Source organism: Monodon monoceros, unplaced genomic scaffold (genome assembly GCF_005190385.1).
Source record: "Monodon monoceros isolate NGI ecotype Baffin Bay Population unplaced genomic scaffold, NGI_Narwhal_1 Super_Scaffold_10, whole genome shotgun sequence".
NCBI classification, from domain to species: domain Eukaryota; kingdom Metazoa; phylum Chordata; class Mammalia; order Artiodactyla; family Monodontidae; genus Monodon; species Monodon monoceros.
This window is the reverse complement of record NW_021703766.1, coordinates 45,047,065-45,074,236: the sequence shown is the minus strand read 5'-3', so window position 1 is coordinate 45,074,236 and position 27,172 is coordinate 45,047,065. Positions and strand designations below refer to the sequence as shown.

Below are 27,172 nucleotides of genomic sequence, written 5' to 3'. Positions count from 1 at the left end.
AGTGACGGAGGGGCAGCAGTAGATAAAAGGAGGTTTAAAGAAACAGCAACCAGGGACTTCCCTGGCAGTGCAGTCGTTAAGAATCTGCCTGCCTATTCAGGGGACACAGGTTCGAACCCTGGTCTGGGAAGATCCCACATGTTGTGGAGCAACTAAGCCCATGTGCCACAACTACTGGAGCCTGCACACCGCAACAAAGAGTAGCCCCCGCTCTCCGCAACTGGAGAAAGCCCACGCGTAGCAACGAAGACCCAACACAGCCAAGAATAAATAAGTAGATAATTTTTTTTTTAAAAAAAGGAGAATTTAAGAAATAGCAACCAATAGCACTGGGTGGCCTTGTTTGGATCCTGCTTCAAAGAAATTACAAAAACTTATATGTGATCTTTAGAAGATCTGGAAATGTGAACATTGGCCAGACATTTGATGATTTAATGAACTATGGATCTTTTTAATTTTGTCTTTATTGCTTTGTTTTTAGTTAGGAGTGATAATGACATTGTGGTTCGTTAAATAGAAGGAAAGCTTTTTAAGACCGTATATTGTACAGTTCCATTTATATGAAGTGTCCAAAACAGGCAAATCTATAGAGACAGAAAGTAGATTAGCTGCCAAGGGCCTGAGTGGGGGAAATGAAAGTGACCGCTAAAGGGTATGGGGTTTCTTTCTGGGGTGATTAAAATGTTCTAATTAGATTGTAGTGATGGTTGCACAATTCTGTGAATATATCAAAAAAACATTAAGTTGTACCTTTTAAATGGGTGAATTTTATAGCATATGAATTATATCTCAATAAAGATGTTTTTTAAAAGGAAGTCTTTTAATTTAGAGATAGGTACAAAAACATTTGCTAATAAAAAACAATAAAGGAAACCACAAAATAGTACTAACTAAGAATAAATTAATAGCCTGAAATGTGTCTTCACCCACCAGGAAGGGCTTTCCAAACTGTAGTAGATGTTTTGGAATCTGCAAAGTACTTATCATTGGAGACATGTTTTGCAAACTGTCAAGAACACTGTCAACCACGAAGAACTTGGGAAGCCCTAAAATAATTCCATATATTTTTCTTTTTTTAATAAATTTATTTATTCACTCATTTATTTAATTTTTGGCTGCATTGGGTCTTCGCTGCTGCACGTGGATTTTCTCTAGTTGCTGACAGCGGGGCCTACTCTTTGTTGCGGTGCGCGGGCTTCTCATTGCGGTGGCTTCTCCTGTTGCGGAGCACAGTCTCTAGGCGCGCGGGCTTCAGTAGTTGTGGCACACGGACTTAGTTACGCCGCGGCATGTGGGATATTCCCGGACCAGAGATCAAACCAGTGTCCCCTGGATTGTCAGACAGATTCTTAACCACTGCGCCACCAGGGAAGCCCTCTATATATTTTTCAGTGCAGGTTTACATATGAACGGAAATGCAGAAATAAATGTCCAGAGGTATGAACATCTAGAGGATAACTGTGGCAGCCTTTGAAGAGGCAGGATGAGAGTAGGGTTGGGTATGGGGACCAAAGGTAACCTCAACCATAGCTATCAGTTCTGAATTTCTCTACAAAAGGACTGTATCCCTGTATTATCTATTCTGTTAAAAGTTAATAAAATAATTTTCTACATAAAAATCAAGTCTTATGCATGGCCAACCCTCTCCCCCCAAAGCCAACCAACCAACCAACCAACCAACAAAACAAACCACCATAAGCAAAGTCAAAAGACAAATGCTGAACTAGAAAAAAGAAGTACACCTCATATCACTAACAAAGTTATAATCAGCCAAATACAGAAATCAAGAAGAAAAACACCAACATTCCAATAGAAAAGTAAGCCAAAGACATGGTCAGTTCACTGAACAAGTAATACAAAAGAAGTAACATGAAAAGATGCCTAATTGCACTCGTAACAGGAGAAATGTGAATTAAAACTTCACTCAATACCCTTTTTCACCTATCAGATTGGCAAAAATCCAAATATTTGACAATGTGGTCTGGTGGTGAGGCTGTGGGAAAACAGGCAGTCTCACATTTTGCTAATGAGAAGGAAAAATGCAGGGCAAGATCCGTCCAAATGACAAATGAATTTACCCTTTAACCCAGCAATCCCACTTTTGGAAGTTTACCTTTAGATACAACTGCACGTACAAAGTGATGTACATACAAAGGTAATTGTTTTAGCCAGCATTGCTAGTGGCCCATATGGAGCCTTCCTCAACACTCTTACTGGAAATCAGCAGTACAAATGTACAATTATCTGTCCTACAAACGGCACCTTTGTACAGTGCACAACTTGCACAACTATCCATGGCCGCCCTAATGACAGCATGTGTTGTAATGGCAAAAGACTGGGAAAAAGTGAGTGTCCATCGACAGGGAATAATCAAATAAACCATAATATATACACAAACTGGAGTACTGGATACCTATAAAAAATAATCAGGACACTCCCTATATCTCTAGAATATATTGTTAAGTGATACAGGCCAATGTATATAGCTTATTACCTATTATGTAAGAAAAGAGGAAAATGATATCTGGAGAAAATGATAGAAGGACACAAAAGGAACTAATGCTTACTCAGAGCAGTGGGGGTGAAGGAAGCGTAGGCTGAGAAAGGGGCGGGAATGAGACTTCTCACACTTCATGCTTTGTTATACTTTACTTTAAAAATTATGTGAATGTATTATTTATTCAAAAAATAAAGCCAATGCACTTTTAAAGTTACAGATTGTAACTTTGTGAAACAGATATTGAGCTACAAAATGTTGTGTACATGACATCAAATCTTGTGATTTGTGAAACCCTGAATCGTCAGGAGGGATCTTTACCCATTTTTTAAAAATTCACCTTATAACTGAAAGTTTGTACCCTTTCACCAACCTCTCCCTTTTTCCACCACCTCCCAGCTTATGGAAACCACTCACTTTTCTACTCTCTGTTTCTGAGTTTGACTTTTATTTTTAGATTTCACATATGTGATACCATGCAGTGTCTGTCTTTCTCTGGCTGGCTTATTTCACTTAGTGTAATGCCCTCCAGGTTCATCCATGTTGCTGCAAATGACAAGATTTCCAGCCTTAACCAAGGCTGAATGATATTTCACACACACACATACACACATACCACATCTTCTTTATCCATTCATCCATAGACAGATACTTAGGTTGTTTTCACACCTTGGCTATTGTGAGTAATGCTGCAATGAATGTGAGAGTGCAAACATCGCTTTGCAGTTATAGTTTCATTTCCTTTGCATAGATACCCAGAAATGGGATTCCTGGGTCCTACTGTAGTTCTGTTTTTAATTTCCTGAGGAACTTCCATTCTGTTTTCCATAGTGGTTGCACCAGTTTATGTTCCCACCAACAATGGACAAAGATACCCTTTTCTCTACATCCTTGCCACACTTGTTATCTCCTGTTTTTTCGATAACACCCATCCTAACAGGTGTGAGGTGATATCTCACTGTGGTTTTGATTTGCACTTTCCTGATGATTAGTGATGTTGAGCACTTTTTCTTGTACCTGTTGGCCATTTGTATGTCTTCTTTGGAAAAATGTCTATTCAGGTCCTTTGCCCATTTTTAAATTGGGTTATTGGTTTTATTGCTTTTGAGCTATAATGACTTCTTTGTATATTTTGGATATTAACCCCGTATTAAATATGTGGTTGGCAAATATTTTCTTCCATTCCGTAAGTTGCCTTTTTTTTTTTTTGCAGTACACGGGCCTCTCACTGTTGTGGCCTCTTCCATTGTGGAGCACAGGCTCCGGACGCGCAGGCTCAGCGGCCATGGCTCACGGGCCCAGCCGCTCCGCGGCATGTGGGATCTTCCTGGACCGGGGCATGAACCCGTGTCCCCTGCAACGGCAGGTGGACTCTCAACCACTGTGCCACCAGGGAAGCCCAGTTGTCTTTTTTTTTGTCGATGGTTTCCTTTGCTGAGTAGAGTCATTTTAAAATTATAAATGATGCGACTTTAGCTCCTGCATCGTCCTTTTTGGTTCTCTTGCAGTCCCTACTGAGACTCTCACCCTAACCTGCCCATCTTGAGAGTCGAGCTGGGACTCCCCAGAGAGGGCCTGGCACCCAGGAGGTGCTCACTGACTGTTTATTAGGCTAGATTAGTGGATGAATCTGGAGGCAGTGTACTCTGGAACCAGACTGCCTGAGTTCTAATCCCAGCTTTGTTACCTATCAGTTGTGTGACCTTAAGCACAGCACTTTAACCTTCCTGTGCCTCAGTTTCCACTTCTGCAAAATGGGAATAAAAAATAGTCCTTACTGGGACTTCCCTGGTGGTCCAGTGGTTAAGAATCCACCAATGCAGGGGACACGGGTTTGAGCCCTGGTCCAGGAAGATCCCACATGTCGCAGAGCAACTAAGCCCGTGTGCCACAACTACTAAGCCTGCGCTCTAGAGCCCATGAGCCGCAACTACTGAAGCCCACATGCCTAGAGCCTGTGGTCCACAACAAGAGAAGCCACCACAGTGAGAAGCCCGCGCCCCGCAACAAAGAGTAGCCCCCGCTCACCGCAACTAAAGAAAGCCCGCACACAGCAACGAAGACACACCGCGGCCAAAAAAAAAAAGTCCTTACTACCTAAGGGTTACTGTAAATTAACATTCATTTACACACAGGACCTGGCAGAGCGAGAACATGATACATATTAGCTCTTCTTCCTGAAGGTGCAGGGCTCAGGGACAGTGATGTTTAAGAGGCTGCGAGGGCGACAAGAATAAAGACGCAGACCTACTAGAGAATGGACTTGAGGACACGGGGAGGGGGAAGGGTAAGCTAGGACGAACTGAGAGAGGGGCATGGACATATATACACTATCAAACGTAAAATAGATAGCTAGTGGGAAGCAGCCGCATAGCACAGGGAGATCAGCTCGGTGCTTTGTGACCACCGAGGGGGTGGGATAGGGAGGGTGGGGGGGAGGGAGACGCAAGAGGGAGGAGATATGGGAACATATGTATATGTATAACTGATTCACTTTGTTATAAAGCAGAAACTACCACACCATTGTAAAGCAATTATACTCCAATAAAGATATTTAAAAAAAGAGGCTGCGAGAGATTGGCAGGGAAGGTGGGGGTCCCAGGAATCCGTGGCACAGACGCCCAGGGGAGCAAGGCATTGCCGAGGGGGAGGAAATGGCCGACTGTGGCAAACGCTGCCAAGATGACAAGTCAGAGGAAAGATTTAGGGTGAAGAGGTCACTGATGATCTTAGCTGGCGTAGTTTCAGGAGAGTGACAGGGACAGAAGCCCCGAATCAGGGAAGGAGTGGGAGGTGAGAAAGGAGTGAGTGAGGGCAGATAGCTCTTGGGAGGCGTGGCTGAGAAGCGGGGAGACAGAGAGGCAGGGAGGCTCTCAGAAGGCAACTGGGAGGCATGGGGCACTTTGTATTCAACTCAGGAGACCCTGGGTTTATTTAAATGCTGACGGACAACACTGATTGCAATCCCTAGAATAAAATAAGAAGTCATGAGTCTATACCCATACAAATGAAGAATGAATGAATGAACAAACAAACAAACAAACAAATAAATAAATGGAGGAGAAGGGAAAAACTCTTCCTTACAGTAAAATCGTACCTAATGTGTGGAGAAAAGGGAACCCTCTTACACCGTTGGTGGGAATGTAAATTGGTGCAGCCACTATGGAAAACAGTATGGAGGATCCTCAAAAAACTAAAAATAGAGTTGCCATATGATCCAGCAATCCCACTCCTGGGCATACACCCAGAGAAAGCTATATTTCAAAAAGATACATGCACCCCTATATTCATAGCAGCACTATTTACAATAGCCAGGACATGGAAACAACCTAAATGTTCATTGATAGATGAATGGATAAAGAAGATGTGGTCCAAATATACAGTGGAATATTACTCAGTCATAAAAAAGAATAAAATAATGACATTTGCAGCAACGTGGATGGACCTAGAGATGATCATACTAAGTGAAGTAAATCAGACAGAGAAAGACAAATACCACATGATAGCACTTATGTGTGCATCTAAAATATGACACAAATGAACACATCTGTGAAACAGAAACAGACTCACAGACATAGAGAACAGACTCGTGGTTGCCAAGGGAGAGGGGGAGGTGGGGGAGGGAAGGATTGGGAGTTTGGGATTAGCAGATCCAAACTATTACGTGTAGGATGGATAAACAACAAGGTCCTACTCTACAGCACAGGGAACTATACTCAATATCCTGCGGTGATCAACCATAATGGAAAAGAATGTGAAAAAGAATATATATATATATATATATATATATATATATGTATAACCAAATCACTTTGCTATACTGTAGAAATTAACACATTTTATTGCAATATGGTAAGTCAACCATACTGCAATAAAATGAAAAAAGGTACCTAGTAAAGGTAAAGGGTACAGGGAAATTAGAAAGCCACCATTTGTCGACTGCCATAGTAATAATCGTTGAGACAAGTATCACTGATAGATGCTAACCCTGAGAGGGCGCGCAGGTTATTTACATAGTCTCAAAGCACATCTTCACAAGATACCAAGGGGAACGATAGTGTCAGTACAGTGGAGACTCTGGTAAACACCACCTTCACCATGTGACCAAGCTAACACCAACTGTAACGGGAAGAAGCAACATCACATGCCTCCCGATACAACGCACTGAGAAAGACGTAGCCCTCCTCTGATACTCCTGCCAAAGGCGTATAACCTGAATCGAATCACAAGGAAAACTCAGACAGACCCACACTGAGGGCCATGCTATAAAACAACTGGCCTCTATTTTTCAAAACTATCAAGATCATAAGAGGCAAAGACAGATCAAGGAAGGGTTCCAGATTGAAGGGAGCTAAAGAGACAGGATGCCTAAATGCAATCCCTGATCCTGGACTGGATCCTTGACAAGGAAAAAAATTTCTTCAAGAGCAAAAACTGAATAAAGTCTGTAGATAGCAGGATTGTCTCAATGTTGATTTCCTGATTTGCATAATTGTTTTGTGGTTATGTAAGGGAATGAACTTGTTCTCAGGAGATACACACTGAAGTATTTAGAGGTAAAGAGGAATTATGATAGAGCAAATGAGGTAAAAAGTTAATATTTGGGGGACTTCCCTGGTGGTCCAGTGGCTGAGACTCCGAGCTCCCAATGCAGGGGGCCCTGGTCAGGGAACTAGATCCCACACGCCGCAACTAAGACCACGCATGCCGCAATTAAAGATCCCATATGCTGCAACTAAAAGATCCCGCACACCGCAACGAAGATCCCCCTTGTGCTGCAACTAAGACCCAGCACAGCCAAACAAACAAACAAATAAATAAATAAATAAATAGTTAACATTTGGGCAATCCGGGTGAAAAGGTATTCAGAAATTTTATGTACTGTTCCTGCAACTCCTCCATAAGACTGAAGTTATTTCAAAGGAAAAATTTAACAAAATGGTGATGGAAAAGATCTGGCAGTAATAATAACAGGTAATATCTCTTGTACTTTCCTGTGTTCCAGGCACTGCCCAGGCTCTGTTCACCCACTGCCTAACCTCAAAGCAGTCCTGTGAAACAGTTAATGTTATTATCTTAGCCCCATTTCACAGAGGAGCCTGAGGCTTAGAGCGGATGAGTGGCTTACCTGGGGTGAAAGGGTTGGCAGAGGCAGAGGAGTGGGCTCCTGGACAGAGCTGGTTCCTGCATTTCCCTCCTAACAGCCTCATTATTTAGACCTGCAGTGGTCATTAGTGACTGCCTCTCCCGTTAGTCTATAAGCCCCATGAAGGCAGGGCTGTGTCTGTCTCAATCATTGCTGTGTCCATGGTATCAGCACAGAGCCCAACACAGAGGAGAAACCCAATAGATGGTTATCAACTGAATAACTGATCTCTATTTATAATAATGATAATATTATGACTGTTAATAATGATAATAGAAATAAGGTTCTCATTTGTGTTGATGCATTTCGTCTTCAAAACAAGTCCAAGGATGATGATTTTATCCCCGTTTTACAGATAAGGAAACTGAGGCATCCAGAGAAGTCTCTTGCCTACAGCAGGCAGCCAGGAAGGGCATGACTGGTACTTGGCACCCCACCCATCCGCCTTCCAGTACTCACCTTCTGGAAGTCCTTCTTGGAGATGAGGCCACGGGGATCAGTGACGTAGTCCTGGAAGGCCTCAGAGCCCACAATGTCCTTGAGTTTCAGGAACATGTCGAAGAACTTGAGGATCATCTCCACGTTGGATGAGGATTCCACAAGCATGTCCACCATCTGCCGGGCAATCATGCCATTCACCACGTTCCCTGCAGGCAGCCCCAAGTCAGTGTGGCTCAACAGAGCCTCCTTTCTGGATCCCCATTGGGCTTGCCTCCCTCTCCAGCTCAGGAGCCACCAGGATCCACTGTGCTGGTGGAAGCTTCCCTGGCCAGCTCCTGTACCTCCCCTCAGAGGGCAAGGGTCACTTTCTGATCTGCCTCAGCATCAGGTGTGAACCTGGCTGATTCTGTCTATGTCCTCCTCCCCCGATAGCTGGGGGAGTCATCAACAAAGATAACAATGGCATAAACTAATGGTGGGTCCAGATGCCATGCCAAGTGCTGCACTGACACGACCTCATCTTTGTAAGGAACGTGTGTCACTATTCATTTCTATAAATGAGGAAACAGACTCAGAGAAAGTCTCAAACTCAGGGTTACACAGCCAGTAAAGGGGGTGGGGAGGACTTGAACCCAGAGCTGCATGACCTCAGAGCTCACACCACCTAAGCCTTCCACTAGCCCACAGAGGCCAGGCAGGTCCACAGATGAGTGAGGTAGGCCAAAGACAACAGGGAGAGGTGGAGACTGTGGTAAACTGGGACCCCACACCCCATCTAAAGCAAACTGGCTCCACCTTTTTTTATTAACAGAATTTTATTTATATTTATATTTATTCATTTATTTTTTGGCTGTGCCACACAGCTTGCGGGATCTTAGTTCTGCCACCAGGGACTGAACCCGGGCCACAGCAGTGAAAACCCCAAATCCTAACCACTGGACTGCCAGGGAACTCCCCAAACTGGCTCCAGCTTCTTTTTGTACCTTTCAATTTTCATATAATTTCAAATTTACAGGTAGTTCACAAGAATAGTGCAAGGGAACCCTCATGTATTCCAGATTCATCAACTGTTTACATTTTGCCATGTTTGCTTTATAATACCTCTCCCTCTCTATTTTTTTTCACCGAACCATTAAGGACTAAGCTGTAGACATGAGGCCTTTTTACCCCTAAACATTTCCACATATATATTCTTAAAGACGAGGACATTCTCTTATATAATCATAGTGCAGTCATCAAAATCATATTGAACATTGATATGACAGTTATTTAATCCAGTTCAGCTGATTTTTCCCATGTGAGAATGCGGACGCATGGTCACGGAATCTTTCAATTTTTCCAGAAAAATGTTTAAAGGGATTTTTGATTGTTAAATCTGATTTTTTAAAAAATTAATTGATTATTTTTGGCTGCTTTGGGTCTTTGTTGCTGTGGGCGGGCTTTCTCTAGTTGCGGTGAGCGGGGGCTACTCTTCCTTGCGGTGGCTTCTTCTGTTGCGGAGCACGGGCTCTAGGTGCACGGGCTCAGGAGTTGTGGCTCGCGGGCTCTAGAGCACAGGCTCAGTAGTCGTGGTGCACAGGCTCAGTTGCTCCGCAGCATGTGGGATCTTCCCGGACCAGGGCTCGAACCCGTGTCCCCTGCATTGGCAGGTGGATTCTTAACCACTGTGCCGCCAGGGAAGTCCCTTTACATCTGATTTTTAAAAGCTGATGACTAGTTACCAAAAATTTAAAACATTGTAGGAGGATTATTCATTGCAACATGGTTTGTAATAGCAAAATATTTTTTAATTAAGAACCTTGAATGTCCATTGATGGGGTGTGGTTAAATGAAACACTGTATCCCCACGCAATTAGTACTATGCAGCCATATAAAAGAATGAGGATGCTGTTATGAACCTCTATAGGAAAAAGTCTTTGTCTACAAGTTAAATAATTTTATTAATTAGTAATAAATTATGGTTGTTTTAAATCACTACGTTTTGGGTATATTTGTTAGGCAGCAAGAGCTAAATGACATATTCAGCAAATAAATATTCAGTGCATAAATTTTAAAAAGTGTCCAGGCCACCCACCTAATTAAGATTTCTCTGGCGATCTGATAAATTACTATATCTACAGTCAGGACCTGGCACATAATAAGTGCCCAATAAGTGTTTGCTGAGCTTCTTATAGCAACTTAAATGCAATGACCCTCACATGATATCAGATGGGGTTGAAGGTTAGGATCTCCTGGGTCTCAGAGGGCCATTTTTAGGATCATCTGAACATTTGTACCCTCCCCTTGCCTCCACCCACTAGGAGTTTACCTTCTAGTAGTGACAGCAACATCACCACCATGTCCTTCTGTAGATCCAGCAGCTCCTTCAACAGCTCGATCTGGCTCGAGTCCTAGAGACCCCACATCCCAGCTTTGTGAGGGCTCTTCTCAGCAGAGACGCCTCCCCCACCTCCAGCTGCTTCCACCCACCCAGCAGGGCCTAAGACCCCTTTTCTTTCCCCCTCTTACCTCCGAGGGGACCCGAGTCCAGACATGTTCCTCGGAAGCAGGGGAAAAGGCAGAGAGACAAGACTGTGGGGTGGGATTGGCACTTTGGGGGAAGTGGGCCCAACAGGTGACGTGTAAGGACAAGGGCTGGCAGACAAGGAGGACTGGGAGGTGTATGGGGACCTGAGAGCAGATGCTTGGAGCCAAGAGAGACAGAGACGGACAGGGGCAAATACTGGGGACAGTGACACAGATCTGGGAAGAGATGAGAGTCCAGCACTGCACCTGGCCTATGGTGGGTGCTTGACACATGTTTGTTGAATGAATGTGTGATTGAAAAAGTGGGACTCTGGGTTCAGGAAGAAGGCTGTGGGACACAGCTATGTGCTTTCTGGTAAGCCATTTGGGAAGAATGGCTCTCCTGTCACAGTGTCTCATGTAGGGTCCACAGAAGTCTCCAACATGGTCAAAGTTCTGCCCCCTGGTCCCTATTTGTATTAGGTTGAGCTACATAAAATTGCTAGTCTTCAGTCATTTCTCACCAACAAAGTGGTAATTTCATATGGTTCTACCTAATGAAATGGAGGAAGGGGAAGGGTACCAGGTAAATGGGATGTAAGGCTCCTTCTACCCCATGCTAGTTCTAGAGTTGCTGATTCTAATCCTAACACATTTCCACAGTTCCAAAGCTCTGTATTCTGACTCTAAGATTCCAACATTCCAGGATCTCAAGATCCTAAGATGGGTGAGTCCTGTGGTGTGTGCCTGTCCACGATGTAGCCCCTTGATTCTCTCAACAATCCCACTCTCAGAGCATATGGGACTAACCCCATCTTCTGGGTTGTAGGGGTGGGTATATAACCAGGACTGGCCAATCAGAGCTTTCTTTCCCCTGGCCAGGGTGATTGGTTCAGGAATGAGCATGTGACCTAGTAGTCGAATAAGAGAATATGGTAGATCTTTTCCTGGATCTAAAGAGGTGTTCTCTTCCCTCTGGAGCTGTTAGTGGAGCTCATGAAAGCCCAGAGCATCATTTTCCCAGCCCATGGGGAGCACCTGCTTGAGAATGAAGCTAGAGAGGAGAGGGACATTTCTACTAACAGCCCTGGATCTGATCTGTGATGTGAACTGATAAATTCTTTTTTTGTAAGCTACCACTTTGCATTGGATTTCTAGCCCTTGCAATTTAACCTAGACTGTGGCTGAGGAATTAATTCTGCAGGATTTGCAACTCTACACTAAGATGCCAATATCCTCTAGAATTTTAAGATTACATCAACAGCCCCACTTGAACTCACTGACACTAAGAAATTGCATTCTTAAGTTCGACTCCTTTCAAAAGGTCAGATGACACCAGACAGGGTTTCTGCCAGCCCCTGTGGTGCCTTTGAGCAAATTAGAAAAAGGCTTCCCTTCTTCAAGACTCTTTCCTGTTGGAAAATTATAATATACAGAATATTGCCATCTGCTGGAAAACGATTGTAATAAATACACCGATATATGTATGATGTCTAGGACGTGGATGGTGCCGTTTCGGATGCTGGGCCCTGCTGCAGCGCACATGGCAGCCTTGAATATGTTTACCAGACAGAAGCAGAACAAATGGATACGGTGTTTGTGAGGCATTGACAAGGCTGCAAAGGGGCGGGGGTGGTGGGGAAAAGGGGAGCACGAAGATGCTAGAGATGGGAGACGGGGCTCGACAGGGACCTTACATCATGGATGCCCTGGATAGATGTCATCTGCCGCAAGCAGAATAAAGAAGCAAAACACCCCTTCAGCCCCAGGCCCAGATCTAGAAGCCTGCCCTCATCCTATCCCTAGTCCTGTCCGAAGCTGGGTGACCTCATCAGAGGGGAAAGAACACCAACCAATCATAGAGGAGCTCTGGACCAGAGCGGGCGGGCCCCAAACGTCAGTCCAAGGGAACTGTAGATGGATAACCAGCCGATTGGCGGTGGCAGAGGAGGAGGCGGGGTCATAGAGAGAGCCAATCCAGAAGAAAGATGGATTTGGCCACGGAGAGGGACCAGTCTGCAACCTGCCGGGAGCACTGGGGTGCGACACGGACCGATGGAGCAAAACTTGGAAACGTGCCAGTTGGGGGATGCCTGGAAGCAGTTGGATGAAAAACACAGAGGCCCGAACCTGAGCGAGCTTCATCATCATGTGGGCAAACACGTGCAGGAATCCCACCACAGCGTCCCAGAGGCGGCTGTGCGCTAGACTCTGCTGGTTCCCGGTGCAGGGCCCCTGTGGGGCAGAGAGAGGTTCTACGTGAGCACGAGGCAGGGCGCGGGATGCGGAACTGCCCCGCCCCGCCGCAGCGGGCGAGCCCTACCTGAATGTATTCGGTGAGGCTGTTGAACACCTGTTTAGCCACAGACATGGCCTTGGAAAAGTTCCTCTTGCCCTGCTCCTCAATGACATCCTTGCCCGAGTAGTACCAGTAGAAGTCGCTGATGGATTCCTGGGGGGCAGACACAGTGTGAGGGGCTGCTGGTGCCAACCATGGCCCAACAGACCCCGGCCCGGGTCACACCTGGACGGCCTCACATCCTCACCTGAAGCCGCAGGAGGTAGTCCACAGTACAGATGATGATGTTAATAGTGGTTGTATTCCCTGTCTGTGTCCGTAGGTAGTTTTGGAAATCTAGGGAGATGAAAAGTCACTCATTTATTGAGCATCTACCATGTGCTAGGGGAGGTGGAGAGTGAGTCCTTTTATGCAATAAATGTTTATTGAGGGCCTATTGTATGCCAGAAGGCATATAATCATTAGTTTACTTAATAACTCTTTATCAGTACCTACTATGTGTTAGGGGAAGATGGAGGATCATTTATCCATTTGTCTAATAAATATTTATTGAGGGCCTACTATGTGCCAGATGTGGTGGAGGGCCAGTCGTTTACTCATTTTTTTCCCCAAAGTATTTATTGAGCACCTACAATGTAGCAGGGGGAAATGGAGATTCAGCCTTCATTTGTTCACAAAAGTTTTTTACTGAATGCCTACTATGTGCTGGGGAGATCGGAGATTGGTTATTTATTCATTCATTTATCCAAAAAATATTTATTGAGCACCTACCAAGAACCAGAGGAGATAAGCATTTGTTATTTATTTGTTCATTTATTCAATATATATTTATTGAGCATATACTATATGCTAACGGGAGATGAAGACTGGTCACATACTTTGATACTACAAATTTCCTGAGCATTTATTATGTGCCCTGGAGATACAGCAGTAGAAGAAGACAAAGTCCCTGCCCTTGTGAAGTTTATATTATCATGTAGTAATTTTTCAGTCTTTTCTAACTGCAACCTACAGTAGGAAATCCAGTACATATTTACACTGAGACCCAGTACGCGTGTCTAATCTGAAATTACATCCACATATACCTGAAACAGAAGTTTCACATACCCTTACTATGTGCCATACGTTCTGCTATTTTCTGTCCTGTACTAGTCTAGTTAACTACAAATGAATTCTGAACTCAACCCACTAAATGTGTAGTTCTCAACCTCCCAACCCTGGCTGCACATTAGAACTACCTGGAGGATTTTAAATATCCCAGTGCTCAGACCCCATCCCAGACCAATTAAATTAGAATGTCTGAGTGAAACCTGAGCTTTAGTGTCTTGTAAAGCTCCCCAGGCATACCAATGCGCAATTAGGAATGAGAACCTCTGCGATAAACTTGATTCACGACCCTCTGGTGAGTTGGTTCCCACTATTTGAAAAACATTGTTCTATGGCAGAAAGCTGATAACTGTTAGAGCTGAGTGATGGCTTCTTGGGGGCTTATTATACCATTCCCTCTACCTCAGGGTGTGGTTGAGAAGTTCTGGAATAATAATGATGATGATGATAAAGGTTGTGATGGGGGAAGCTCAGGGGGTTGGAGGAGCCCAGAGGAGATGCCTGACCCAGACAAGGTGGTCAGGGAGGGCTTCTTGGAGGAGGGGACCTCTGAGCTATGACCTGAAAGATGAGTAGGAGTTGGCTGCGCAAATTCCTCGCTTTGTGACCTCAGGCAAGTTACTGAACCTCTCTGTGTGGCAGACTGTGCCTCGGTTCCCCCATATGTAACACGGTGGTCACAATAGGCCCTGCTTTAAAGAGCTGTGGTGAGGTTTTAATGCTTTAGCATATACAATGAACTGAGGACAGAACCTGGTACATAAGCGCTCAATAAACAATAGCTGTTCTTAAAGGGCCTTAAAGAGAGTGCTGAGGTTAAGAGCTGCACTTTGGAGCAGTGACTCTCAAAACATGGGCCCAGACCAGCAGCGTCAGCATCTTCCGGAAGGAAACCTGTTAGAAATGCAAATTCCTGGGCTCCGCCCCAGAATTACTAAATCAGAAAATCTGGGATGGGGTCCAGAAGCCTAGTTTAACAAGGCCTCCTGGTGATTCTTAGGTACGCTTGAGTTTGAGAACAACCTCTGTAGACCCATTTGCCAAATGACCAATTCATCAAATTATCAAGGCAACGAAAACAAGCTTCAGTGAAATCCTTCTGATGTTACAGCAATGTCACGTTGCCCAGGATGGCTTCAACAGCCCTTGAAAGTTTTTTTCTCCCAAAGTTTTACTTCCACCTGATTTCCCTATAGCCACTTCACAATCACTATATCAGGCTGAATGTCCATTTTGCCTGGTTTCACATTACAGACGAAAAGTATACTCAAATATTCAAGATTTTATAAGCAAATGGACAGGCTTTCCCATCAACCCTGTTTTCTAATTCCTTTTTCTGTGTTCATTTAAATCAGACTGTATGCCTAAATGGTTAATACGGCTCCCGGCTTTTGTCTGCTCTGAATGGCACTGAATACTCAAGACCTGCAAGGCATCTGCGATTTGAAAGATATTTCAAATATTTATTCGACTGGGCTGGTTAATGAATCCACAAATTTGGGCAGAGGACCAGATTGCAAATTTGGTGGGAGAGAGAAATCCCACCATAAGAACATTCTCATTTCCAAAAAGTCATAGACCCAGGGAATAAAATTCATTCTAAGCCCCAAAGACTGATGCCACCTTTGTTAAAGAAAGAAAACCCCAGTCACATGGCACAAAGGTATTTAATAAACCTTGAAGAAAAACTAGCTGTGGACATAAGAGCTTATGATAATACAAAACAATGGATCATGCTTTATCCTCTGTTGAAAAGAAAAAAGTGAAGATTAAAGATGTTTACCTTAAAGAACACTAGCCCAGTGAGGTGTGGGTTCTATGGAGGTTAGATTTATAATTACTCCCATTCTTATCGTGAAGGTTAACTTCTGGGCAGTCTGTGGTTTCTTATCACCCACTAAGTGTTACAACCACAACCTTGAGACTGTACATGTTTGTCATAGGAAACTGCGTTGGGTACAATGTTTACTGTTCAGAATTTCAACTATTCCTTTAACGTTGTAAGCTGTGTGCCACACGAGGTTGTATTTTCTCACCAGTGATGGATTTAATTAACTTGCTGTGTCATCCTTGATCTGGTTATAGTCCCAGAACCAGAACAAAAGTTGTGAAAACTCAAACTTGTTTAAGTTAGGAAAGAGTCTGTAGGCCTTCCTCGTGGCCAAGTACGTTATAAGCAAAATTAATAGGTGGCTCTAATAGATTCGTTTAAAAATGCCAGGCAGTTTTTCCCTCTACAGACCCAGGCTATGGCGATCTACCACGTTTACTGAACTTCGGCGGCTGCTGCGAAATGCCTGTGGAAAAATGGCATGTGGCAAATGGCTCATTTGTGAAAATTGATTTGGGGCCAAACTGGGTTTTGGCAGATTGCTTTTGGGGAATTGGACTGGCTAGAGGAGGTGAAAGGGAAGCAAAGTGGCTAGGCTCCAGACATGCAAGAGAGATTCAGGAAGGTGGGCAGGCAGCGCTTCACACTGGCTGGAAGTAAAGAATGAACGACAATGGGATTGAGGACAAGGCCTGGATGGGGGCATTGAGGCCGTCACTGATAAGGGGAAGAGGAGACTGGAGACTAACTCAGGCAACCCTTCCAGACCGACCCCAAACCTTGGCCTTCTCTCTATGTCACCCAGCCCTCCTCCTCACCATTGTTGTGCCCCTCGCAGAGCAACTGCAGGAACCGGAACAGGTCTTGGGTGAACTCATCGTCTGCCATGACCTTCTCTCCTGGGGGGAAGAGGGGGAGGGGCCAGAGGGATCAGATGCGCCAGGACGCAGCACGCACGCACGTGGCCCATGCACACTGCACACGCACGCTGAAAGCATGGGGCGCGCGGGGAGGAGCAGCCACCACTTTAAAGACAGCACGAGGGCCACGGGCATCCATGACACCAGAGTCTAGGACATCAGCAGATGGAAACTGAGGTGCCCTGAGTCATGAAGCTGGGGCCTCAAGTATCTGTCTACAATACCACTGTCCCTTTGATGTCACCATCTGTGTGACAGCTGGGAGTGTCTGTCGACCTAGCAGAGGTTCGGGCTGCTGTTACCTCCCTCAGCCCCCCTCCAGGACAGTGTGGGGCGGTTAATGGATTACGGGGGTCAAAGTCACTTTCACGCAAAGGCTCTGAGCAGGAGGGGATTGAGCAGGGGGATGGGAATCCAAAGCTAGCCAATTGGCTCAGATGCCTTGAAAGCAGCCAATCCAGGAAAAGCAGAGGGGGAGGCATGTAAACATGCGCCAATCAGAACGGGCATCTGAAAGAAGCCAATCACTGTGGGCTGTAGGGCAGGGAAGGCTAGATAGCAAAGGTTCGGGCCAACCAGAGCAGGCGTAGAGGAGGCACGCACACCAATCAGAGTGGCTGCTTGGGGGCAACCAATCTGGTTGGTGGATGGGAGCCCCAGACTCGATCAACATGGGGTCGCGGGCGCAGAGAGCAGGGTAGGTGGGAGAGGGGTTCACCCCACCTCAGGACTGCGAATCTGGGTCTGGAAGTCCGAGAACATCCATCTGGAAAGGGATCTTTGCCATCTTCTCTAGCTTCTGTTTTATACATGGGGAAACTGAGGCTTACGGAAGGTAAGCGTCCCATGTGTTGTTAGTGGCTAATCTGGGATCCGAATCTTGGTCTCTGGACCCCTGATCTCGAGACTTTCCTCGGGCATGGACCCTCCCTCCCCTGGATGACCCAGATCCTCAGCCCCCAGGTGGAGGGGATGGGTCGGGGTTAGAAGGAAGGGGTGGCAGTAGCGTAGCGCGGGAAACGGACTAGGGGAATTACCGTTCTGGCGGTTGATGACTGGGGCAGCCGACAGGATGAGAGGAAGAAGCAGAAGAAAAGAGGGGAAAAGGAGGCAGAAGGGGACAGAGAGACGGACAGAAACACACACACAGTGACATGGTCAGGCACGAAGGCACAGACACAGAGAGAGGAACAACCCACAGAGAGGAAGAGCGACAAGGAGCAAGGAAGCAAAGAAGAGAACAAGAAGAGGGTAAAAGCAGAGAGGAAGAAAGAAGAGGGGAGAGACAGAGAGAGACGGGTAGGTACAGGTGAAGAGGCAGGAGGCGAGGATCAGGGCAGAAAGGTTAGGCACGTCACAACACGGCAAAGAGGAGACTCGATTAACTCGGATTAGGGACATTAATGAGAGAACAGCAACCAGGGCTGGAGACTTGGGGCAAGTGGAGGGTGGGGTCCATGTGGTGATGGGTGGGAGAACACAGAAGGACACCCAGGGGTGGGACCATGGCGAGGGAGACTCTGGAGGAATGGGGGGGAGGCAGGACTGGGGACCACTGCAGGGGGGAAACCTGGGCATGCTCTTGGGGAGGGAAGGTGTCTTGGTGGAAGGGAGCTCTGGGCAATTGTGGGGGGAGGGGGTGGATCCTGAAAGAAGGGGATGCCCCAGGGAGAGGGAAGCCCAAGAAGGCCTCACCGGTTCCATCCTCGTTCACCATGCCCAGCCCCTCTGCCTTGTTCTGCCTCTCGAAGGCATTGAGATCCAGGACACTGAGGGAAAGAAAGGAAAGATGGTGAAGACGTGCTGAGGCCTCTGCCCTCCTCTCTTTCAGAGCCTGGTAGCTTCCCCACGGTGGAGGGTGGTGAGCCGTCGTAAACCATGAGTGAGCTGAAATCAAGAGGAAGCAGAGGGCTTCCCTGGTGGCGCAGTGGTTGAGGATCTGCCTGCTAATGCAGGGGACACGGGTTCGAGCCCTGTTCCGGGAGGATCCCACATGCCACGGAGCAACTAGGCCCGTGAGCCACAACTGCTGAGCCTGCACGTCTGGAGCCCATGCTCCGCAACAAGAGAGGCCGCGATAGTGAGAGGCCTGCACACTGCGATGAAGAGTGGCCCCCACTTGCCACAACTAGAGAAAGCCCTCGCACAGAAAAGAAGACCCAACACAGCAAAAATAAATAAATTAATTAATAAACTCCTACCCCCAACATCTTAAACAAAAAAAAAAAAAGAGGAAGCAGAAACCAAGAGCTGATATAAGCTATGCAGTGGCAGCTGTGAGGTCAGGTGGGGCAAGGATGAAACGTATAAAAGTTGAAATCAGAAGGAAACAGAAACCATCAATTAGCAAAAGCTTCAGAGAGGCAGCGAAAGTCAGTCAACCGCAAGAGGAGAACAAAGGCAGACGGCAGTGCAGCCACACGAATAGGGGTCATCGGAAAGAGCCCCAAGTCCCTGCTGCCTGAGTGTCCCTTGAAGACTCAACAACCTTCCAGTTCCAGCTGTCTGGATCCTTAATACAACTCGTTCTTAAAGTCTGTGGCATTTTGCCTCCCTTATCGTTCCATGTGAATCCTTATAATAAACTCCCTATTATTTGAGCTGGTCTGAGTGTGTCTCTGTTCCTGGAACCAAGAGAACAGACCTGGAACCGGAAGTGGTACGAGGACTGGGGGCTCAGCTACACCAAGCAGCTTCACTAAAGATGTGCACTAGAGCCCACCTGCAGGTTTGCATCAGCGCCTGGATACTCTGGAAGAAGCCAACTTCCTTCTTGTCCTTCAGGTAATCCAGCATTTTCTGCAGAGGGGGTGGGAGTGGAGGGGGAACTGGGGGTCGCACAGGAACCTCCCACCCCTCCCAGCTCCCCTCCCAAGTGCCTTCGCCCATTACCTGCTGCACATCGGCATTGCCTCCATTCAGGATGGAGATGCCCAGCTTCAGGGTGGAGGACACCATGGCGCCCGTCTCTCCTGGAGGGGATGGGTTGGGGGGCGGGGCAGGCAACGGATGGTCCACTTAGTTTGGGAGCAGTGTTCTTCACTCACCAGAAAACAGCCATCCCGGGGGACGTCAGAGAATGGGGCAGAGGGGAGTGCAAGGGCGTGTATGCAGGGGTGATCAGGACTGAAGGAATTGGTGAGGAATTGCAAGGCAAGTGCGTGAGTGCAATCCACATGCATGAGGGGTGGGAGAGTGTGCCCGCTGGGCCCACAGGGGATGAGTGGGCTGGGGACAGGGGGGGTTCACTCAGGAGGAGCTGAATGCACGCGCAGGGCACCTTTGCAGGCACTGATCATCTGAAGCACCATCTCCGCGGTGCCCCGGTTGTGCAGCCGCGCCTGCTGGTACAGGAGCCTCTGCTTCTCCATCTCTTTCTCCTGCAGCAGAGCCCGGCCCACGGAGCTGGGTGAGTCCAGGCTCACCAGCCCAGCCTTTCCCCCTCACAGCCTTGCCCTCACCGCTGCCTTCCTGCTCCAGCCACATCCCCTGGCTCATCCCTTCAACTGTAAGCTCCTTCTATCCCCTGGGACTTAAGTCTGCGATTTGCCTCCACACCTACACAGGGCTGGGCATGAAGCAATCGTAACCTGGCCCCATGCACCTCCAAGGGGTCAATGGATAGAATCCCAGGGGTCTGTGAACATGAATGGGGAAAAAAGTTATACTTTTATATTTCCCATCCTCCATCTGAAATGTAGCATTTCCTTCCATTATGGATGAGACCATAAGTCACAACAACATTAGCAGAATCCGTGGTTGTGTCATCCGTACAAATCACAGATGTTTCCGTATCACATCATTTTTGAAGACATCTCGAAACATCACCTTTTTATTTTTGGCTGCACTGCGCAGCTTGCGGGATTGAACCCGGGCCCCCGGCATTGAAAGCACCGAGTCCTAACCACTGGACCACCAGGGAATTCCCTCGAAATATCACTTATGTTCATCACTACTTATCAATTACAGTAGCTCTTGGATCCACTGTTAGTTCTTGTTATTTGGTAGATTAATAGAGAAGTACAACTATTACTGTGTCACAAATTTTTAAAGCAATATTTTGACAACTATTTCAATATGCTTGTTTCCTCTGCTATGGATTCGTTTTATACATTTAAGTACAGGATTCTGAGAAAGGGTTCATCAGATGCCAAAGGGGACCCTGCCACAAAAAAGGTTGAGAAACTTGGGGAAATGCTTGCTGATCACCTTAATGAGTGAAAAGATGGGTTAACTGCATTTACTAGCTCTCTCTCCCTGCCTGGCCTTTGCGTATGCTGTGCCCCTACCTGGAACACCTTTCCCTTTTTCTTCAACTGGCACATTCCTTTTATCCTTCTGCTCAGACATCCCTTCCTCTGAGAAACCCTCCCTGAAACCCTTCCCCCCGGGCTGGATCAGGCATCTTGCCTGGGCCCGCATGACCCCCCTGAGCTTCCCTGGCTTCCCCCCACCCTGACCCCTCTGCCCGTGCCTCCCCATTCCCGCCCTGACCATTTTGCTGGAGCTCCCCTCATCACCACGGTGGATACTCTGTGCTGTTACTGTCTGCTTGGTGTAGCTGTCTCCCCAGTAGACTGGCTTGGCCGCTGCTATGTGCTCAACATCACCCAGCCTAGGGCCGGGCCCAGAGCATTGCTCTGTGAACACATGCTGACTGGATGGGGGATAATGAAGTCAGGATCCCCCATCGCTTTCTTCAGGGACTACTTGATCCCACCTACCTCAAAGGAAAGCTCAATCTCCTCTTCTTCAGCTTCGCCATTCTCCCCTCCCTCCTCCAGGTGGCAGCTCTGGGGACAGGGCATCAGTTAGAGATGATGGTGAACAGAAGAGATACCCCAGGCCAGTTCCAGCCCTTTCAGTGGACAGGCATTGCAGCTGAGGCGGAAGGGAACCTGCCCTAAATGGGGGCAGGGCCTCACCTTTGCCATGATATCGGCATACGCTATATACAAGTAATCTTCTTCCAGTTTGCTGAGGAAGTAAGTGGGGAGACAGTCAGGACCCAGTAGAGAGGAACCCCATCTTATAACAGCTTCCAGTTTTCCTTTGGAGAGCCACCCCTCCCCATGCTCAGGCTGTGTGGTTTAGATGGGGTAGGACTCTCCATTGCCAGACTGGGCATGTGATCAAGGCTGAGCCAATCAGTACTTTCTATCTGCTTGGCTACAATAATAGGTAAGAGATGGTCATGTGATCCACTCTGGTCCACTGGAATTCATTCTGGGAGTTTTGCTGAAGCTACTGATAGAGCTGCTCCCTTTCCACTGGGGTTGCTGTGATGGTGTGATGGAAGCCTGGAGCTTCCTGGGCCATCTTGCCACCTGACAACTGGTTGGCTCACCTGACAACTATGACCAACCACCTCCTTAGGTCTCCTCTATAATAATAATACTAATAACAGCAGAAGTAATGGCCAACACCCACTGAGTTTACTCTAGGGTGGTTTCTGTTCTAAGCGCTTTGTATATAATAACAAATTAATTCTCACAGTAATTCAATTAGGTAGATATATAGTTAACCCTTGAACAATATAGTTTTGAACTGCACAGGTCCACTTATATGTGCATTTTAAGAAGAAATACTGCTATAGTACTATACAATCCATGGTTGGTTGAATCCATGGATGCAGAACCGCAGATATGGAGGGCCAACTATAGAGTTATACCTGGACTTTTGACCACATGGAGGGTCAGTATCCCTAACCCCTGCATTGTTCAAGGGTCAATTGGATTACTAGCCCCATTTTACAGACGAGGGAAACTGAGGCACAAAGATCCTTCTTCACCAGGGTCATAGAGCTTGTACTGGTCATAGAGCTTGTACTGGGATTCAAACCATAGAGCTTGTACTGGGATTCAAACCTTGTACTGGGATTCAAACCTGGATAGTCTAACTCCAGGGTCATTGCCGTCCCAGAGGATAGAAAACAGAATACTCAGTTTCCCAGTCTCCCTTGCAACTGATGGTGGCCTGATGTCAGAATTCTGGCCAGTGAAACATGTACAGAAGCCCACCAGGGAGAGCTTTCCTTGGACAAAAAGATTTTGGTCTTGCTAAAGGGAAAGCCTTTCCCCTTCTTTCTGCCTGACATGTGGTCATGATGCCTGGATGTCAGCATCCATCTTGTAACCACCAGGCAACAGCTCAGAATGACAGGGCAGAAATCCTGAACGAGTCTGGGTCCCTGTCAGTGTCATTGTGCCACTGCCCAGCCCTGGACTCTCCACCTCCTGACTTGATATTACATAAGAAAAACAAATCTCTGTGCCTCTATTTCCTCATCCACACAAAAAAAGTTGATAATAATATCTATCTCATAGTGTGACGATTAAGGGAGAGGATCTATATGTCAAGTGTTTAGCATGATGCTTGACACATAAAAAAAATTTAATAAACACTGCTATGTATTCCCATGACTGCCACTAGCCCATACGAAGCTTTTGTGTGAAATAGACAAAGGCCCCCCTTCCTCACTGCCATCTGTTGGAAATTTGTCATAATATTCTGATTTTCTCCCTATAATATACTGTAGTATGTTGATTTTGTTTGAGCAAGACATTTTCTTCTAGAAAAAGCCTAAATCAATATTGCCTGTGACGCGAACACTTCAGAGGAGATGCCCTTGTGAAGTGCTCAGTCTGCACAGTGGTACGTGGGAGCTCTGCCTGTCCTAGTAAAATGATATTAGAAGATCCGCTATGGGGCTCCCACACAGAAGGTCTCTCTTGAGTGACAGGGAGGTTGCGGGAGTGGGCAGAGGTCGCGGCTTTCTCTCTGGGACCTAGGAAGGGCCCTCACCTCTTCTCAGTCAGGGCGGTACGGCTGAAGTGCAGGACGAGCTGGTGCAGGGGGTCTGGCTTCTTCTCCTCCACCTCTTCCTCCTCCTCTTCCTGCTCACCAGCTTTCTGGAGGGAGGTGTGGGGCTCGGGGGAGGGGCTTCTAGGGTCCCCACCTGTCTCCCCCCTAGCCCTGCTGGGCTGTTTTTGTTTGTTTGTTTTTTTGTGGTACGCGGGCCTGTCACTGCTGTGGCCTCTCCTGTTGCGGAGCACAGGCTCCGGACGCACAGGCTCAGCGGCCATGGCTCACGGGCCCAGCCGCTCCGCGGCATGTGGGATATTCCCGGACCGGGGCATGAACCCGTGTCCCTTGCATCGGCAGGCAGACTCCCAACCACTGCGCCACCAGGGAAGCCCTGGGCTGTTTTTTTTTTCTCTCCCCCCACACCCTTCACCCGGCCCTGGTCCCCATACCCCCTAGTGCGAAGGGCGACCCACCCCTGGAGGTGTACAATGGACGGCTGGGCCCCAGTCCTATCCCACTGTGCCCCGACACTCCCAGGCAGGCCCCAGCTCACTGAAAGGTCATCTATCATGCGGCCCTCGAAACTGTGGTCTTCAGTCAGGATCCACGCCGCCTTGTAGCTCTCCACAAACATGTTACAGGCCCGTTGCCTTTGGGGGAAAGATGTGCGGTGTCGCCGAGACCTCCCCATCCACGCCTCTCTGTCCTCCCACATATCTCCTCCCCAAACCACTCCCCAAAACCCCACTGGGGTTGACACTCCATCCTCTTGCCTCTTCAGCCACTCTTTCTCCAAGGCCCCTAGAGGTTCCCTCCTCCATGGGTGGGGGGGATGTCTTACGTGGGCAGGTTGTACAGGGGGGTCATGCGGAAACAGGCGACGACCGCCCTCCGGCGCTGCTTGGACAAGAGCTTGTGCCACACGGCCTTCTTGGACTTATAAGGGTGCTCGATCTGGAGGCGGGATTATCTGTCACGTCTCCAGACTCTGCCCCTGGTCTGATTCTCACTTCCAGCCCCGAGTGAAACTGCCCATCAGTGCCCACGTCCAAATTCAGGCCCGACTCACAGGGCCGAAGAAACACCCTGGCTCCACCCACAGAGTCAAGGTTCTGACCGGTACTACTCTGCTATCAGACTGAAATTTCCCTCCTACGCCCCGCCCGCAGACCCGGGGCCACTACCCAGACCCCGCCCCCATCTCAAGACCCGCCCAAGGCACTGCCCGCAGAGTCAAGGCGTCTTCGCAGACCCAAAGTTCTGCCCCTGTCGCCGTTCCCAGGCCCAAGATTTAGCGCCAGGTCCTACCCCCCAGATCAAAGTTTCCATTCTAAGTCTCGCTTTAAACTCAACTGTCACCACACCCAACAGATTAAAGGCCCGCCCCTTGCCGCGCTCAGAGTCCCAAGGTTCACCCGCAGGCCCCGCCCACAGGCTCAAGGACCGCCCCAGGCCCCGCCCAAAGACGCAAGCTTCGGCAACTCAGTAGTAAGACACCTGCTCCAGATGATAGAGCACTGCAGACACTTCCTGGACTCTGCGCACGATTTTCTCCGGGTCGTCAGCGTCCTCCTCGCGGCCCGGGAGGCCCCGGTACAAGGCCATCTGCCAGCGTAGAGAAGGGGAGCCTTCGACCTGAGAGGAGGAAGGACGGTCCGTATGAGGCCCCTCCCCTGCCCGCTCCCTCCTCTCTCAGCCGGGCTTCTCGAAGCGCCCCTCTGCGCAGAGTGGGCTTCTCCGGCCGCTCCGCCCCCCATTCAATGCTGTGATGATTCCCTGGGGTGCTGAATACAAGGTCCCTCTTTCGATGCCTGATACATAATAAGTGCTCAAACGTCGGCTGTTACTCTTGCTGTTAACCTGACATGGCCGTTTCGGTTGCACAAGGAGGAGGAGGCGTACCTTTCCCTGAAGGTGAAGGTTGTGTTGCAGAAATTCCCGGACCTCCTCATCTGTGTCTTTCTGGGGAGACATGACAGGCTGGGTCACTCTGGAGGGCCAAGCGTCCTCCTTGACCTACAACCCGTTCCCTTCCAGCCCCATCACCCCAGCAACTGGTGAGAGGCTTGTGTGGGGAAGATCTGAGAGAAACTGAAAGGATCCTCAGGTCAGGAGTGGTCAGAGAGGAGTCCTAGAGGGCATCAGAGGCCATAGAGGCACCTTGAAGAGACAGGATTAGAGGGGCCTCGTTGGGGGTGTGAGAGGAAGTAGGGGGTGACATGAGGCTATCCCCAAAGGTCAAAAAAGGTCAGAAGAGGGTCAGAGTGGGGCTGGGAGTAAGTGGGAGATGGGCAGGGAGTTTCTGAAGATTAGAGGTGGGCGAGGGGGATTAGAAGGAGACGATAAGGTCAGCAGAGGTCATAGGGGGTCAGGCAGATCACCCAAGTCACTGGTGGGGTTTACACGGAGGCTAAGGGAGGGATCAGTAGGGTGGGGTTTCCTTAGGGTCCCAGGAGAGGGGGCCCTCATGACGAAGTTAAGTGGGCAGAGGGGCCCAGGAGGGCTCGTAGGGATCTCAGCAGTACTCAACAGGCCCTAGGAGGAGAAAGGGGGTGCTTGTGATATCAGGGGAGAGTCAGTGGTCTTCAGGGCCCTCGGGTTAGATTGTCAGGGTGCTTAGCAGGGTCCTGGGGTTCTAGGGGTCTTGGGGCAGAGTCCTGGGAGGGCTTCTTGGGTCCCTGAGGCCAAAAAGGATCAGGGAGGGGGGTTGTTATCCCATACAATGGATAAAAGGGGTCCCGGGAGGCCTCTTTGGAACCCCAGAGGGCTTAGAAGGATTCAGGGGCAGGGTCAATTGATCCCAATCACCCTTGAGACCTCAAAGGTTTCAGTTTGGTCCTGGGGAAGAAGCCATTAGGATCCCGGGGGCTACTTAGGGTCACAGGGTGCTCATTGGGCCCCTGAGAGTCTTTGGGGGCTCAGTTGGGTGTCAACAGAGTCCCGGGGGAGGGGTCAGCAGGGTCCTGAGGAAAGATGTGGTGAGCTGGAGAGGTCAGTGGGAACCTAGAGGTTGGGGGGGGGGCAATGGGGTCACGAGGGGCTCAGTGGGTCCCGAGGGACTTGGGGAGGTCCTGGTAGAGGGCTTGGAGGAGTTTCAGGGGGGCTCATGGTGTCTCAGCTGGGGTCCTCAGGTTCCTAGCAGGTCTGGCATGGCAGGGGTGTGGTGCTCAGGAGGGTCCCTGAAGGCTCAGTGTGGTCCTTGGGTCCCAAGGGTCTCAGTGGCCTTTCCAGTTTCCAGTGGGGTCCCAGTTAGGGTCCTTTGGTCCCAGAGTTCTGACAGCATCCCAAGTAGGGTTCTCAGCACCCTGTGGGAAGGCTCAGGGCATCCTAGGAGGCCCAGTGGATCCTCAGGCTCCTGGAGAAGGACTCAGTAGGGTCCTAAGGGAGGGCCCTTAGTGGGATCCTGGGGGTTCAGTAGGGTCCCAGGGGCTTAGTGGGAGTGCTGAGTGGGATCCTGGTAGGTTCTCAGAAAGGGGCTGAGCAGGCACCAGGGCATAGCGGGTCTTGGCCAGTGTAATGAGTTCCTGGTCAGTGGGTGCACACATGTTCAGGCCGATGGGCAGCATCTTCTTGAGCGTGGCCACAATCAGCGATGTCTGCACGGAGTACCGGTCCCCCC

General features: G+C 48.3%; 1 protein-coding gene across 1 annotated transcript in view; it reads right to left on the bottom strand.

Moving 5' to 3' along the window:
- Nucleotides 1-27,172, bottom strand: part of RYR1 (ryanodine receptor 1) — a 107,928-nt gene that overhangs the window by 22,706 nt on the left and 58,050 nt on the right. Inside the window, exons 61-78 of the mRNA XM_029235932.1 lie at nt 27,042-27,171; nt 25,456-25,515; nt 25,051-25,188; nt 24,395-24,507; nt 24,107-24,203; nt 23,551-23,657; nt 21,672-21,723; nt 21,471-21,539; nt 20,027-20,126; nt 19,639-19,718; nt 19,469-19,545; nt 18,442-18,515; nt 16,645-16,725; nt 13,136-13,224; nt 12,913-13,041; nt 12,720-12,824; nt 10,393-10,474; nt 8,103-8,290 (exon numbers count right to left, since the gene is read on the bottom strand). Coding sequence (XP_029091765.1) covers nt 8,103-8,290; nt 10,393-10,474; nt 12,720-12,824; nt 12,913-13,041; nt 13,136-13,224; nt 16,645-16,725; nt 18,442-18,515; nt 19,469-19,545; nt 19,639-19,718; nt 20,027-20,126; nt 21,471-21,539; nt 21,672-21,723; nt 23,551-23,657; nt 24,107-24,203; nt 24,395-24,507; nt 25,051-25,188; nt 25,456-25,515; nt 27,042-27,171 — 1,771 coding nt within the window. The remainder of the gene's footprint in view (nt 1-8,102; nt 8,291-10,392; nt 10,475-12,719; nt 12,825-12,912; nt 13,042-13,135; nt 13,225-16,644; nt 16,726-18,441; nt 18,516-19,468; nt 19,546-19,638; nt 19,719-20,026; nt 20,127-21,470; nt 21,540-21,671; nt 21,724-23,550; nt 23,658-24,106; nt 24,204-24,394; nt 24,508-25,050; nt 25,189-25,455; nt 25,516-27,041; nt 27,172) is intronic.